The sequence below is a fragment of the Fusarium oxysporum genome, chromosome 3, assembly GCF_000149955.1.
Source record: "Fusarium oxysporum f. sp. lycopersici 4287 chromosome 3, whole genome shotgun sequence".
Lineage (NCBI taxonomy): Eukaryota > Fungi > Ascomycota > Sordariomycetes > Hypocreales > Nectriaceae > Fusarium > Fusarium oxysporum.
In genome coordinates, this window is record NC_030988.1 from 5183904 (window position 1) to 5199555 (window position 15652).

General features: G+C 49.2%; 3 protein-coding genes across 5 annotated transcripts; 2 read left to right on the forward strand and 1 right to left on the reverse strand.

The window, feature by feature from the left end:
- Nucleotides 1-72: 72 nt before the first annotated feature.
- FOXG_21823 (uncharacterized protein) lies at nt 73-518 on the reverse strand. The gene has a single exon (XM_018402189.1). It carries the CDS (start codon nt 486-488, stop codon nt 252-254), a length of 237 nt encoding a protein of 78 aa, XP_018254921.1. The 5' UTR covers nt 489-518; the 3' UTR covers nt 73-251.
- A 2456-nt stretch (nt 519-2974) lies between these two features.
- Nucleotides 2975-5115, forward strand: FOXG_14899 (uncharacterized protein). Of its 3 annotated transcripts, XM_018394967.1 has the most exons (4): nt 3011-3793; nt 3851-3878; nt 3930-4244; nt 4293-5115. In XM_018394967.1, the coding sequence occupies exons 1-4, from the start codon at nt 3057-3059 to the stop codon at nt 4476-4478; spliced, it is 1266 nt and encodes a 421-aa protein (XP_018254923.1). In that variant the 5' UTR covers nt 3011-3056; the 3' UTR covers nt 4479-5115. The 3 variants fall into 3 exon arrangements, with proteins under 3 accessions (XP_018254922.1, XP_018254924.1, XP_018254923.1); XM_018394966.1 differs by having other exon boundaries at nt 2975-3878; XM_018394968.1 differs by having other exon boundaries at nt 2975-4244.
- Nucleotides 5116-6084: 969 nt separating this feature from the next.
- Nucleotides 6085-7294, forward strand: FOXG_14900 (uncharacterized protein). The gene is made up of 2 exons (XM_018394969.1): nt 6085-6602; nt 6706-7294. Exons 1-2 carry the CDS (start codon nt 6534-6536, stop codon nt 7288-7290), a joined length of 654 nt encoding a protein of 217 aa, XP_018254925.1. The 5' UTR covers nt 6085-6533; the 3' UTR covers nt 7291-7294.
- Nucleotides 7295-15652: the final 8358 nt, after the last annotated feature.

Here is a 15652-nt window from a genome sequence, read left to right on the forward strand (position 1 = left end):
CACACTTGCCGCATCGTTGTGTTTTACTGCAGGCAAAGGCTTTATGGCCAGTCTCCCAGCAGTTGTAGCATTGGTCGGGGCCTTGGCGTCGCTCAAAGACATTAGTGCTGGCCGACTCTCCGGCGAGGTGGAAGTATCTCTCGTCAAGAAGTCGTCGCGCATCGCTCGCCTTGGTGACATAGATCACCATCGAGCTGTATATCTTCCCGTTCTCCTTATTGCTGAGCCAGTGCATCTTGGCTATCGTCACTTCATTCTCTTTTCCTAGAGCTTCGGCTGCACCAGGCAGAATATTGCCAGATGAATCTAGAACCGCCGTCCTGTTTGCACCGTCGACCTTGACCGGGTATAGCTGGTCTCTGAGAACCCTCACGCCCTTCACCATCGTCCTCTCTGCCGCCTCCCTGACAAGCTGCAGCTCCGCCTCGTCTCGGCACACTACCTTGATGCGATCTTCGTTCCTTACATCCTTCACCACGGCTGCGCATCGCCAGTTCGGTTGGCCGCCTTCCCTCGCCCGCACCTTTTCTTCGATAGCTTGACGCACTTCTCCTACTTGCGCCTTGCCTCTGTCCTCCTCGCTGACCCGCGATGTGCCAATAGTACAGACCAAGGTGTCCGTGAATGAGGATGGGGTAGTGCGCATGGACGAAAGAGTGCGGACGTTACTTGACTGGCTTGTGGGTGGGGTACGGGCTACGTCCGCATACGATGGCTGCGGGCTCGTCTGAGCACCGCTCGAAATGCTGCCGGCTATCGTATTCAGCTGTTCTTCCATTTGGCTGATCTCCTCTTTCGCCTGCTGCATCTCCTCTCTTGCCTGCTTCAGTTCCTCCTTCGCTTGCCTTATCTCTTCTGCCGCTTGACCTTGTACTATCCCTACTTCTTTCATGACTTGCAATCGCATCTGCTCAAAGTTCCGCGCTGTTTGTTCCCGAATGATCTTCAATTGCTCGGTTGTTTGCTCACGCGTTGTTCTAATCTGTTCGCTCGTTTGCTCTCGCATCACCCTCAGCTGCCTGGTAGACTGCTCATGCAGGCGCCTGAGCTCATCTACCTTCCTCGACTCCTCGACCGCCTGCGTCTTGACCGCCTGAACTTCCTGCTGAAGCTGTCGAACCATCTCTAGCTGCTCACCCATCATCTGCGTTGTCATCCGCTGATGACGGACGCGAGACGAGTTCGAAAGGTGCCTTGTAGGGCCGATCTGGGAAACAGCCTCCTAAGCCATCTTCGTACACTAACATCGGTGTACCTTACAGTCTCTGCGCAACGGTCAAACATCTCATCGAGGGCGAGGACGATAGAGCGGAGCTTGCGCTCATCGACCGCTGAGCTGCTCAATGCTTGCCCTTTATGTATCCCTAAGTGGAAGGCCGGCTCCGATGATAAAGGCAGACACTATAGAGACGTGAGAATATCGCAATGTGCATATTCAAACGTTTGATCCCAACCTGTTCGCCGCATCCAATTTGTTAACAATGCTGGCGTAGTTGAATCATTGCTAGTCGTCGCTTGTGTATCAGGCTGTAACCCAAGACGCTTGCGCTCTTCTAGGAGCGACTGGTCTGCAAATGATTGGATTGATCTTGGAGCTGGCTGAAGTGGTCTGCTGCGTCGCGCCTTTTCTGGAGCTGGCTTGGAAGACACGATCCAGGACCGCTTGATGTCATTCGATCTCCAGCTTTGAAACTCTAAATTATCGATGATATGATCATGAAACCAGTATTTTCCTGCGCGCTTTGTAGCTGCGATTTCATGCTTATGGTAGCTCCTCATGTGCTGTTTGAAAACGTCCTTGCTTGTTGATCGCAGTCCACAATGCCTACAAGCGGCTCCCTGTTGTTTTTGTAGATGAGGGTGAGTAGCTGACTTATCTGGCCGCTGGGGAAGGCTTTCAGGATTGTGAAGTTGAAGCGAATTGACTAGGAAATTTATGTTTCGACGCTTATGCTTAGGAACATGATGCTCTTTTCCCAGATGACGCCGATCGCGGTTGCCATCCACAGCGAGGGCGTAGCCGCAACGCATACAGATAATCGCGGGTTCCGGTAAATTGAAGTGAAGATGCGCTCTTGCAGCCTGGAATATTGTTCCGAAGTTAGTTGGATCATTTGGAAGTGGATCTAAGTATCACGTAAAGGTTGAGGTCGGCCCTTTGAAAAGTGTCGAGAAGCGATTATGATGGACCTTTGATAAGGAGGTTGAAGTCTGCATGGCTGGCACGGACTCACGCGACGCGAAATGGGGCCCGTTTTTGCAATGCGTGTAAAAAGTCAAATTTAAGAACGGGCCCCGTTTTGAAATCCAAAGCGCCTGTTCAGATCTATGATCGCTGATTGGTCTAAAACTAGAAACGGGCCCTGTTTCTGTCTTTAATACTTGAGTAGGTCGCCGCGAACGAAATGACCCACAATATATTAAAGAGAATGCAGGACGCAAAGCAACCGGCAAGTAAGCCCGTGCAATTGGCCTAGCCTGGTCAGGTCTCGACGAGCGGCGAAAAGGGTAAGGCCGAATTTAAGCATGTGAAACCGCAGAGATAATAACTCATATTTCTGCCCTCCATACCATTGACACTCATAGGTTCAGAAGAAATCCCCCGGAAAAAAGTGCTTAGTCTTGTGGCTAAGATCAGCGATCTGGCATCCGGTTTAGAAACTACACAACCTGGCTCGCTATTTGCCGGAACGGACAGTGAGAGAGGAATGAGGGCGCTAGCATGGTATTTGAATCACCGAAATGTGCAAGAACCTGACAAACTATCGGTGCGCTCGCTCCGACGGGCTGGAATGGCCTGCATTCCATCGTCACCAGTTCACAAAGGGTATAGTTACATGAGGTCAACGTAGTCAATGAGGCTAGCGTGGGACCCAGGTCTAACTAGGCTAGATTGGCAATTGACAGACCCATTACGGAAGCGCCTGTCTTCGCCAGGGAGTGACATCCATCTGAATCCCAATATAAGAGCTGCGACAACATCCTCTCTTGATGCTGTCTGTCCCGTCCATGGTAACAATCAGTTCGTTCACGGAACGGCCATTTTGCTACCATCTATGGACAACCCGTCTTTACAACCATACTGGTACCAGCATCATCGATACCACTTACCCATCTCAAAGGATCCTCCCAAGATCCATATCGGGCAGCCTCCCACCACGATCACGGCAACTCTCACTACACGGACCACTCACTATCAAACTCAACCGTTTCTTCTCGGACTATCCTCATCCCTCCGTCCGGTGCCAACATTTCTAGCATGGTATCTTCTGCTGAACCCCGAAAGCAGGCCCGATTACCATGATTCTCCGAACCGTCAGGCGCTGCCCTCCATCTCAGAGGCCATTCAAGGCACCGAGCCAGGCCCTTATACTTTTAGACCTCCCTCCAGCATCCAGACTGGCTCCAGTCTTTCCCCGCCTTTCGCACTCGCTTGTCGATCATTACCCAAGACCGAGAAGCACCCATATTTGCAGCAGCTACTCCCGGCCTCATCCTTCCCTCCCCGACAACATGCTCTTCCCACTGTCTCGGATTCTCCTCGGCCACCTTTCACCAGCCTGCTGTCACTTCCTCCTGTCTCTGACCGCCGCCAGAGTCCCTCAGCCAAGGGGGGGATTCCTCCCCAGCATCACCACCCCGAGCAGCAGAAGACACCGGATCCTCATCATCCTCTCAGCGGAGTGTATGCACACCCTCCTCCGCCATCTCCGCCTCCAGCTCCGGTTACCTATCAGCGCCGCCAATTACGCCCAGGCCGGATGCCTCTGCCCTCTTATCCGACCCCTCCCAGGTACGATTATGCTACTCCAGCCCGGTATGACGCCACAATTAACAGGCACCTTGGCAGCTGGAGCTACCAAGATTCTTTAAGTCGAGTGAATTGAAGTAAGCTCAGATGCTAGATCGGCAACACTAACTACTTCTAGATTAGTTCCTCATCCCGTACCATTCTTCACTGTGCTGAATCGTACAGTCGAATTGCTCGTGAGCAGCACGGGGCTCACCTTATCCCGGAAAGACTGCCAACGGAATGGGAAGTCAGCGATATGCTCAGTAACATGGAGCTCATCAAACGTTCTCTGGAACATGTGAGGGACTTGGTGCAAACATCGATCCAGAACGAGCGAACTCGTGAAGGAGACAAGATGAACTGCTTTTACAAGGGGGAGCACCATGCGCTTATTTATGGACATGCTATGCAGCCCTCATTTGGTATGACAGAAATCAAGAAACGACGAGCCGTAAGTTTAGTTACAAGGGGAGAAAACACAAAACTCACATGTTGATAGCGTGCGGCCCGCCCTGGCAGATGCCACGGCTGCAACCGAACTAACACGCCTGAATGGCGCCGCGGACCTGGTGGAGCGAGAACACTGTGCAATGCATGTGGCCTGCACTATGCCAAACTGGAAAGGAAACGTCAACTCGAAGCAAGTTCGATCGGCCCAAATTCCGAAGAAGAACATGTTGTTTGATCACGCAGGGATGCTGAGTGCAGTGACGACTGATTGTTATTATCAACTCCTTGCAGTCGAAGGGCCTTTGAGGTCTTATATCTTCGACTGATTCATTCTCGGACTTGAGTCCTAGAGTCCTAGATGACAGTCCTACGATTTGAGTTTTAGGACGTCAAACTTTAACTTTAATCTTGAACCTTAGTCCTGAAGTTTAGGGGGAACCATCAATTCTGCCAACAAAACATCGGCCGTGAGGCTCACACTTCGTGCAGCAAGGCTCGAGCCCATGAGCGGCCATGCTGCATCATTTGTGGACTACGGTGCAGAGATTCTCCAAACTTTCTGCCATGAATAAATCATCTTAGACCACTTTCCCGTGGATATTTGCTTAATACTCGAGGCACACCTCGCTCATACCACAATCCTCTCAACAACACTATCTCGACGATTACTAATACCTGATTTTCGGACCGCCGACATGGGCCGTTCTCTGTACATATGCTTTACTACACCATGGATACCTAGGGTTTAGTTGGCAGACCCGCAGCATTTTTAGCGTTAATTGACTTGCTCCTAACTACGCATCGTTGGGTCTGATTTATTTAATGTTTTGGCCGGGGAGAAGGCCGGTTTCGGTTTAGACAAAAGACTGCCCTGAGCAGCGCTCATCATATGTCAATCAAACCAACTTTGGCCCCGAAGTTGATTTGATTGATTTGATTGATACTCTTTTCAATTCCGCGAGTGGAGACCCCTACCCGAAGTCATCCCCCTCGTGTACACCAATACTCAGCTATCCACCCAACTACCTAACCTTACTCCGCCCTGCCTGACCCAGTTCTTGAGGCATTGAACATGTTCCAATGTATCTGCGCCCATCGAGAGCCTCTGAGAAGCCAACGTCAGCTTCGCTAGGCTGAATTGTCTCTCACAATCACTCGCCATCGCTGGAATAGCAAAGACATCCAGGGCAAAGCTGCTCAGTGAAGAAAACGAAGCCCTGTGGTCTCTCCACCATTGGATAGCATCCTGCGTATCCTGTGGCTCGAGACGGAGATACCTTTCGAGCTCGCCAACACTGCCACCCGTCGCAAACGCTTTCTTTGTCTTGCTACTAATCCACTGAGTGTACTAATCATCCTCTTGACCCATCGTCGTTGGCGCTGCGTCGTACTTCGTTGTTTCCTCGCAGTCCCTGGTTCGCGTCGTACCAACGGGTGAAGTAATCCTTGATTCCAGCCTTGGCATCACGAACCCAAGCGAGTTGCTCCTCAGACACCCAAGTCGTCTCTAACCTGCTGATCCCGAACCTCGGGTGAAGAATGATTGCTGCCGCAAACAAGGGAGATTCTCCGAGCTTGTCATAATACTCATTCAGCTTCTTCCACCCGTTGTTGATTGATGCCCGGATATAGGCTCGATGGTCCGCTGGTAATGTGCTCTTTTGCGACGTCTCGGACGCTGATCGTTTCTCCGCCGTAGAATAACCAGCCCGAGAATGCAACGGTAAGACAGATTCTACGAATCTCGGAGATTGACTCCGCTGTGGTAGCGCGTAAACCTCATCCTCCTCAAAGTGCTCCAGCAGATATTGTGAAATGGAATAAAAACCACGTGTAGAAGGGATTATTTTGATGGCGCGACATGAGGGCTTCCGTCCATGGCCAGAGGGCGGTCCTCACTTTAAAGAACGACAGCCACCTCGAGTAACGGAGCATTTCGAGTTCGCTGTGGTTATGCAAAACACCATATCGATGACCCGACAGCCTACGTGCTTGGGTTTCCCAGCCATAGCTTGATCTTGGAGATGACGTTTGAGCCTCAGATGTGATATACTGGGAAAATGCGGATCCACTTGATATCCATGTCGAATACAAACTAAGCCCTGCTATTGGATGCCCACAATTTCCGGCACATCCGAATGCCGCGTATTCGCGTTTTAGCATACTTATAAGCTTATAACTAAGTTAGTCCCTTTCCACTGACCTGTCCATTCTGCCCGAACCCGCGATTAGATCTGAAACCCTCCATCAATATCCTTTTCCGCGTCAGTGACGACGTACGTTGCCAAAAATGAAACCACGACGCTCTCACACAAAGTCTCGCAGCGGATGCCGGGAGTGCAAACGTAGAAAAGTCAAGGTAAGTGTGTCATGGCCGCGACATTATGGAGGCTCCTGATTAGATTTTCCCTCCCAGCTCTATTGGCGGACTTTGCTAAGATTTTGCAACGGCTCCGTTATAGTGCGACGAAAGGCTTCCCTCATGCTTCAACTGTGCTCGTCGTGGGATGGCATGCAGCTTGACCCCATCCCGGCAGTCCTCTCAGAACACAAAACCCGTCCGCCGGACTGGGTTAGATGACAGAGAGACCAACCTCAGTCCTTATTCCTTGTCCGTGGCTGGAATATGGACTGCTTCGATGCCAAGCCCTTCTCTGGATTTCCAAACCCACGGCCTGGAACTGATGCACCATTACTCCACCATTACAGCCAACACCCTTGCCTTGAGGCTAGATATGCAGCATATCTGGCGCATAGTTCTCCCCGAGATGTCATATAACACACCGTTTCTCTCCCACGGCCTACTATCCGTCGCCGCCCTGCACAAGGCTCACCTGTTACCTGCAAGAAGGGACAAGTATCTGGATCTCGCAGCCTATCACCAGACTTGCGGCATGGAAGGCTTCCGCAGCTTATATACTAGCATCGACGAAAAGAACTGGCAGCCTGCGTTCTGCTTCTCATCCACAATCGTCATGTATGCGTTTTCACCGGGCCGGACCGAGGATGCTATGGTCGATATCCTGCTGTCGCAGGGTAGGCATTAGTAATCTAGCTATATGCTTTAAGTAACTGTGCGGGATGGAATGCCCCGCACAAGAGATAACTTAAGACATCAATCAACACATTTGCTGCTGCTCATCATATTCACTCTAACCCTTTAAGCACGCTCAGTGCGACACCTGCAGATATTTGTCTTGATACGTGGTATCCGATTCAGTCTTCCAGGTTGGGACAGAGAGCTCACGGGTACGCCGTTGTCCGCATGGTCCCACGGTATATGGATAATAGGAGAGGACGACGAGGCTTCTTACGAGTACGTGATCTCGTTCTCCCCACAAAAGCAATATCAGCTGACTAACGCTTCAAAGTTTCGACCCGCCATTAGATCAGAGCACTTTGCCCCTGGACACATTTCAGGCACTACGCCGTCTCTTCACCTTTTATCATAGTAATCTTTTGGACTCCGATAGGGCAGAATACGAGTTTGCCACGTTACAGCTACGAAAGGCAGCGATCCTCATCGCACATGCGGGCCCGCAGGCAGAGATCGGCATGGTCATGTTCTTCCCATATGTTATCTCTGCAAATGTCATGTCGGACATCCAGGCCAACAACCCATACGCTCTCGTTCTGTTGTCTTACTTTGCAGTGCTGCTGGGTTTGGTTGAACAGCAGTTTTGGTACGTAAAAGGCTGGTCTAGAAGGCTTATGGAGGCCATCGACCTGCAACTAGGTGATGATTCTAAGTATTCAAAAGTAGCGAAATGGCCAAGAACTATAGTCACTAGATTATACAAGATCTAATTAAGTTCCTGTTAAAGAATTATTAGGCATCATCTTAAATCCAAACAGGCAGATCATAAGGTAAATACCTAAAGATATTAACTACTTTATATCCCAGGGTATAAATATAGATATAGACTTACCAGGAAGATCCCCAAAATGCCCCACTACTTACCTACTTTTCCTTTCTTTATAGGCCTAGTGACCAGACAGACAGATCTATTACGCCCGGTAGGCCACCGCCCATAGGGCTCTAAAAACTAAAAATACATACATTTCGCCAATTGATGTCTTGATCTCGCAGAGCCCCTACGTTTCCTGCCGTGTTCTTCTCTGTCTCTTCATTGTTCTTCTTCTAGATCCCCGTATCGGTTAGTGGTAGCAGATCAACTTGAAGCCCAATTCCTCCAAGTGTTCAGTTTCCTATCTTCGGCGGCTGAAGCGGTGCCTGCTTTTGGTTGTACGAAGGGTAGCTGTTGTTAGTTAGTGTATTTTCGTAATCGGAAGCTCATCGGTCTTGTTGTCATCTTTGCTCTAGGCGACCTGTAGCGATTGCAAATCTTATCGTGGCTCGCACCGCTTCCATATTTGGTGTCCATTTCTGTCCATCTAACGCTCCCTTGCCTCCTAGGTGAAAGGAGAGGTTGCCACGCTTTTCTTCTACACATTGGGACATCATCTCCTTGCGCTATGCTGTCCATTTTACGCATCGAAAGAGAAAGTGCTCTACCGTTTCCTTTGCCTGTCCGCATAGACATTTATCTGTTGGTGCTGCTCTAATCTGATAGAGATAACCGTTTAGTCACGCCATTCCGGTTCTGAGCTGTGCTAACACGCTGGCTCCTTTCCACGATAGCTGATTGTAGAGTAGACGGGTGTGTTTTCCGGGTAGAGCTGGGTCGACCTTCTTTGAATGCCTGCCAACTCCATCTGGTAGCTTTCTCTCATTCCGCATGTCTGTCCTTATTCCACTGAGAATTTTAGTCTTTGCTTTGATCGCCTCTTTTCGCGGCGTGGCGTATGGCTCCGTCGCATGATGAGCTGACATCTTGGCGATCTTCTGGATTTTGAGTTCACCCGATGGTAGCCAGATGAGATTGACTATGTTTCCGTCTTCTCGGAACTCCCCTACGGCATCATATATCCTCCGAATATTGCTTTGACCTGATTGTTGGCGAGGATTTCCTATAGCTTGTGCCGCCGATCTGTTACTCGTCAAGATCACCACGGCTCGGTGCTTCATCTCGGGCAGACAGCTAAGCCCATGGGCGATCGCTGCCAATTCGGCTGCGTAGGGGTTGTGCTCTTCCCTCGTACCCGGAGTGACCGAAAAGGCTTCGTTGATCTTGCCGGCTCTTGCCACGGATATGGGGATTCTGATAGCTACTCCCATGCCGACTAGATCATTCCGCGCGGAGCTGCTTGTCGCTATCCTGGCCGCCCATCCTGCTTTGGCTAGCTCTTTGATCTTGTCTTCTTCTTCCGCCCCTTGACTGCTCAGTATGACTTGTAGGCGTGCCTCCCAAGGCGCGAGGATGTATGGCTGAATGACTTCCATGGTATCCTTCGGTAACTCTCTGCATACATCCGCGATTTTCTTTTTTTAAACACTCGCTTATCATATAACGTACATAATAAGCGAACCGATCAGACAAGCGAGCCGATCAAACATCCCTCAACCTACATCATCCCTATTTAATTAATGAATTCTCAACAACCAGGTATGCCGCAATCTAATAAAGAGTCTCAAATCCTTCTCGCACTTCATGCCTATCAGAATAATCCTAAATTGAGTCTCCGACGCGCTGCAAAGGTCTATGAAGTCAATTATAATACCCTCCATGCGCGGCATAATGGCATTCCGTCTCGAGCTGATACTATCCCTAACTCGCGAAAACTATCCAATCTAGAGGAACAGGTTATAGTTCAGTATATTATCGACCTAGATTCGCGAGGATTTCCTCCTCGATTACGTTTTGTTGAAGAAATGGTGAATTCCCTGCTTGCTGACCGCAACGCGTCACCAGTTGGCAAGCGCTGGGCTATGAACTTCTTTCAGCGACAAACAGATCTTACGACGCGTTTTCAGCGGAGGTATGACTATCAGAGGGCTAGATGCGAAGATCCGACTGTTCTCCGCAACTGGTTCAGGCTCGTACAGAACACAATCGCGAAATATGGTATCCGACCAGACGATACTTGGAATTTTGACGAGACCGGCTTTATGATGGGTATGATCTCAAGCGGTGTAGTTGTTACAGGCGCAGAGAGGCGTGGAAAGCCAAAATCAGTCCAGCCTGGAAATCGAGAATGGGTTACAGTTATTCAGGCGATCAATGCGGAAGGCCAGGCAATCCCTCCATTTATTGTGGTTGCGGGCCAATATCACCTTGCCAATTGGTACCGGGAAAGCAACCTCCCGGGCGATTGGGCTATCGCCACCACCCAAAATGGCTGGACCGATAACGAGACGGGTTTCGAGTGGCTAAAGCATTTTGACCGATGCACAACTAACCGATCAACTGGTCCCTATCGTCTTCTGATCCTCGATGGTCACGAAAGTCACCACTCGGCCGACTTTGAGGTATATTGTGAGGAGAATAATATTATCACGCTTTGTATGCCACCTCATTCTTCCCACCTACTCCAGCCTCTTGATATTGGGTGCTTTGGGCCGCTGAAGAAGGCCTATAGTCGAGAAATAGAGCATCTGATCAGAAGGTCTATAACCCATGCATACATGCGTATTGTAGTGTTGTTATATGAGTACAACTGTTGTATAGTTGTACAACACTACTTTTGTTGAAGTTGTACAACACTACCGGACTTCCCAAACAACTGTTGTACAACAATAAGGCGCTCCATATAATTGGTCAAGTTGGTAGTGTTAGCTGATCAGATATTGGTTTTATCGTATACACCAGAAACGTGACGTGTCACGATGGCCTTGTTACGTCGTGAAGCTATCCGCCACCGGCTGAGTAGTAAGCGACCTCACTGATGGCTACGACCCTTGGCACACTTATGGCTCTTAGACGCCCACCGTTAGCACACAGACATATAAGTTTGTGTTCTCTTTACTCCTCGGATAAGCTCTGTCACGGCCAAGGATAACTGTCGTGAATAATTTCACGGACACCACGAACGCCACATCACAACTAGCGCAAGGCAGCATACGGCTGCCTAAAGACCATCAATGCTGCTTATGACGAAACATAGCTACAAGAAGCCAGCTCCCAGTCCCTCATTAGATAGAAGTTAAGAGGTTTCTTCGATTCGATATTTTCCACATGCGAGTGATGACTTTTTCAATCAATGCTATGGCCGAGCTGCCCTGTCTCTATTGTTTTAATACTGCGAATCTCATTGCAAATCCTAGACGCTTTAGGCACCATTAGGGTGCCATATGCTTAAGCACTTATTCCTAGAATCTCGACTATGGCTAGCTCATCGCCTATCAGTTCAAAATCTGCTCAATTAACAGCCATCGAGCGGCTGGGCTGGGACTTCTACAGCTTCTTCCGTGTTGAGTATCCTGAGAAGAACAAGACTCAAGTTGGAAGGGTTCGGAAGTCTTATGGTCGAAGGGAATACGTCTGTCTTCACTGCTCAACTCGCTGGAGCAATGGATACACGAGCAATGCCATAACCCATGCTCAAAATCGACACCGGCAACTTATCCAGGCTAGTGAGACGTCTCAAAACTCACAGCAATCGACTCAGCCATCCATAGGCTCATACATAGCATTCCAACCATCCGACAGTGCTCTTCGGAATGTCTTCAATGCTCAACGGTACATTGAGGCAATCGTGGGACTCCTCACGCGGCGTCGGGTCCCATTCTCTTCAGTTACGTGGGATGAGATGAAGAGTCTTGCCTTGGCGTGCAATCCTGCCATTGAAGACTGCCTGATCACGGGACGTGATCAGGCTATGAAGATTATAAATGCCAACTATGGGCTATATGCTTCCCAGCTTAGAGATCTCATTCAGGGTTCTCAATCGATGATCCACATCTCAACTGACCTCTGGACATCACCGCATCGCCATGCCATGCTAGCAGTGTGTGCCCAATGGGTTGATTATAACTACACACTTCGAAAAGCGCTCTTGGGACTGCCAGAATGTCCATTCAGTCATAGTAGTAAGGCCCAGGCAGCCTTGATTATGGAAGTCCTACGCAACTTCGATATATTGAGAGTAGGCTACCACACAGGGGACAATGCAACTTCAAATAATACGTGTTTGGAGGCACTATCAAAGAAATTGAAGGCAGAGCTCCAGGTATGCTTATCCCCTAGCTATTTGGATCCTATCTGACATAGAGTGGATCGATTTCAACCCCAAGAGGCGTCAAATCCGGTGCATTGGTCATATCATTAACCTCTCCTTGCAATCCTTCCTTCTAGCCCGATCTAAGGAGGCTCTCACAGCAGCCCTCAATGCTACTATTAGTGATGAGAGTGTGGATATGGTCGATCACTTTGCCGCCACACTAGCAGAAACCATAACACAACAGGAAGAGCCTGTACTGCAAGGTAAAAGGTCCAAATCGACAGCTAAGGCCAGTCAGAAGACTGGAATTGATGAGGCCTATACTGGGTGGCAAGGCATTCCAGCTCTCCAGAAGCTCCATAACCTTGCTGTCTGGCTTCGTAGCTCATCACTCCACAGTGATAGCTGGCGTGATGTTGTCGGCCTCAGCCTTGGGATTGATAATGCCACACGATGGTCCTCCTGGTATAAAGTGATCGACAATGCCATTAGGAAGAAAGTTCAGATCAATCAGTTTCTACTTGAGCATGACAGAGAGCTTGAAGATACTGTTCTCAGTGGTTCTGATTGGGATTTGCTGGCCAAAACCCATGCATTCCTTGAGCCCTTTGCATCAGCAACTCTATATGCCGAGGGAAAATGCTCTTCTGTCTCCCAGTCCCTCTTCTTGATGGATGCTCTACTCTTCCACTATGAGAGTGCCAAGGTTCAGCACTCGCAGCCTAGCTCAATGGATACTCGGATGCTCCATGCCATTGAGATGGGCTGGTTCGTCTTAGACAAATACTATACTATGACTGAAGATGTCCCGGTTTATGCTGCCGCCTTACTACTTGATCCTTCTAAGCGACTAGCATATATTCAGCAAAATTGGCCCCGAGACTGGCATGAGGCAGCTATTGCTGGTGCTCGGGACATCTGGATGACAGAATATCAAGGACTTGCCATCTCAAAGGAACCAGAACGTCGTCCTGCACCGCTACCCTCGAAGAAGGATGGTCAGTTATCGTTTCTTTTCAGGTCAATTGAGGTGAAGCAGAAGGCTATCTCTACAGATTCGGACAATCTGGATTCCTTTATCAACGCTTTGCCTCTTGAAACCGACTGTACTCCTCTTGAGTGGTGGTCTCGTCTTGAGCAACGGGCACAGTATCCACGGCTCAGTCGGATGGCTATCGATATCCTTTCCATCCCATCTGAATCAGCTGAGCCAGAGAGAGCATTCTCAGGTGCTCGGCGTACTGCTTCGTGGGACCGGCTTCGAATCACTTGCAAGAATCTTGAGAAGGTGGAATGTATCGGCAACTGGCTACGAGAAGGGCTAATTGTCCCCTCCGGAGAGGGTGGATTGGGTCTAGTATGCAACCCACTGGCTGCAGATGATGGGGCACCTATGGATGTAGGTCTACAAGATGACTAGAATGCTAAAGACGAAGATATAGAGCCATGGCACCTTAACTCTACCCGTTTGGTCGTTGCACGTGACCTTATTGTTGTACAACTGTTGTAAAGTTGTACAACACTACCTTTCCTCTACTAAAGTTGTACAACACTACCTCACAACATACAACTGTTGTACAACAATACGCATCTATGAACCCATGTTTCTAAGACTGAATTCTTTCCGGCCTTTTATGCTGCTTATCAGGCCACTATGACAGAAAAGAATATCAAGTCAGCCTTCAGAGGAGCCGGGCTTGTTCCTTATCACCTAGAAAGTGTGATTTCAAAGCTTGATATACAGCTACGGACTCCAACGCCGGTCAAGGAGGTAGCTAGCCCTACGACCCCTTGGGTCTCAAAGACGCCAAAGACCATACTTGAGGCCCAGTCTCAATCTGCATACCTCGATAAACGAATCAGAAGGCATAAAAGTAGCTCCCCAGAGTCAATACTAGGAGCTTTGAAGTCTCTTGCAAATGGAACAAAAGCAATAATGCATGAGAATGCCTTGTTGAGAGCCGAGGTCCAAGACCTTCGACAGGCGAATGAAATACTTAGCCGGCGGCGTAGGGCAAAAAGGTCCCGCCTACAGAGTAGAGGGAAGATGGCTATAGATGAAGGCAGGGATCTAATTGATCAGATGGATGTTAATGCACAAGTAGTTGCTGAATTATCGAAAAGTGGTGGTCAAAGAAGTTCGGTACGACCGAGGGAAAGGCGCTGTAGAAGATGCAGCAAGACTGGACATAATACAAGGACCTGTCAGGAAGGTATTAAGGCCTCTAGGGAGGAGCAAAGTAATTTTAATTGATTAGATAGTCTGTTGCGTTTTCATTGTGATTCTTTCATATAAGGTTGAGATTTTTGATCGGCTCGCTTGTCTGATCGCTTCGCTTATCATGTACGTTATTGTTAGTTCTAAATTACATATATCCGAGGGGAGCACAGCTCCTTACATAGTATCCACATCCCAGTCACCAGCAGATCGAACCACCTTAGTCACACGGTCTCAACACAAATGTATAGCGTTTTAATTCGTACCTACCAGCCACAAGCTGGAACTTGTGGGTAGGTTGCGCTCTCTCCATGGGGGTTGGTGGGCCGATATGGCACAGCCACAGTACCTTGCAATCAGGCGACCATTATTCTCGAACAACTGCACACGCCTTGCAGCAATGCAAATAAAACGTAAGCAAATGTGGCTAAGCCAGGATTAATTATTACTATCTTTTTTCGCCCTTGCTATGTGGGGCAGCACACCGCGATGATCTTGTTTTGGCGGAAACCTGCGATCATGCGCTCAGGAGACATGAGGAGAGACCATAAGCGATTCCTTGCACACATTGAGGCGAAACAGAGCCTTTATAATTCATGACTCACTGCTCATGGTCGAAACTTAACATAAAGTCGTTGACAGTCACGGCTCAATACCGCCATCACGATCCTCAGAGACGTCAAGCCCGCCAATAATAAACGGAGATCGTCAATATCACCACAATATCCTCGTCATCCTCCTCTTCCAATTCACCCTTTAGTCAATGTACCTCTCCCGCCTTATCACACATAACTAACATGACCCGATCATCTTTAGCAGAGCCCGTCAAGCCTAAGCGAAAGTGTATGTTGCCCTTTCCCTCGTTTGATTGTTAGTCTTGCTTTATTGGTCCCATGCAATGAATCAAGGGCGCCTTATAGTAGACAGGAATAGAGCAAAAAGCAAGACGGCCTACTCCTACCATACTAACACAACATTATTCAGGCACCCGAAGTGTCCCTACCCTTAACCCCTCACAACTGGCCCGCAAGAGAGCCAGAGATCGAGAGGCCCAGAGGATCATCCGCACCCGCACCAAGGAGCACATCGAGCGGTTGGAGCGCGATTTGAAGGAGCTCAAGAGCAATCAG

Bases quoted from the DNA above. Each gene is read 5' to 3' on its own strand.
- FOXG_14900 (XM_018394969.1), top strand. From the start codon at position 6,534: ATGAAACCACGACGCTCTCACACAAAGTCTCGCAGCGGATGCCGGGAG. The intron at 6,603-6,705 runs GTAAGTGTGTCA...GCTCCGTTATAG, and splicing joins GCAAACGTAGAAAAGTCAAG to TGCGACGAAAGGCTTCCCTC.
- FOXG_14899 (XM_018394966.1), top strand. From the start codon at position 3,057: ATGGACAACCCGTCTTTACAACCATACTGGTACCAGCATCATCGATAC. The intron at 3,879-3,929 runs GTGAATTGAAGT...AACTACTTCTAG, and splicing joins ACCAAGATTCTTTAAGTCGA to ATTAGTTCCTCATCCCGTAC. The intron at 4,245-4,292 runs GTAAGTTTAGTT...ACATGTTGATAG, and splicing joins AAATCAAGAAACGACGAGCC to CGTGCGGCCCGCCCTGGCAG.
- FOXG_21823 (XM_018402189.1), bottom strand. From the start codon at position 488: ATGCGCAGCCGTGGTGAAGGATGTAAGGAACGAAGATCGCATCAAGGT.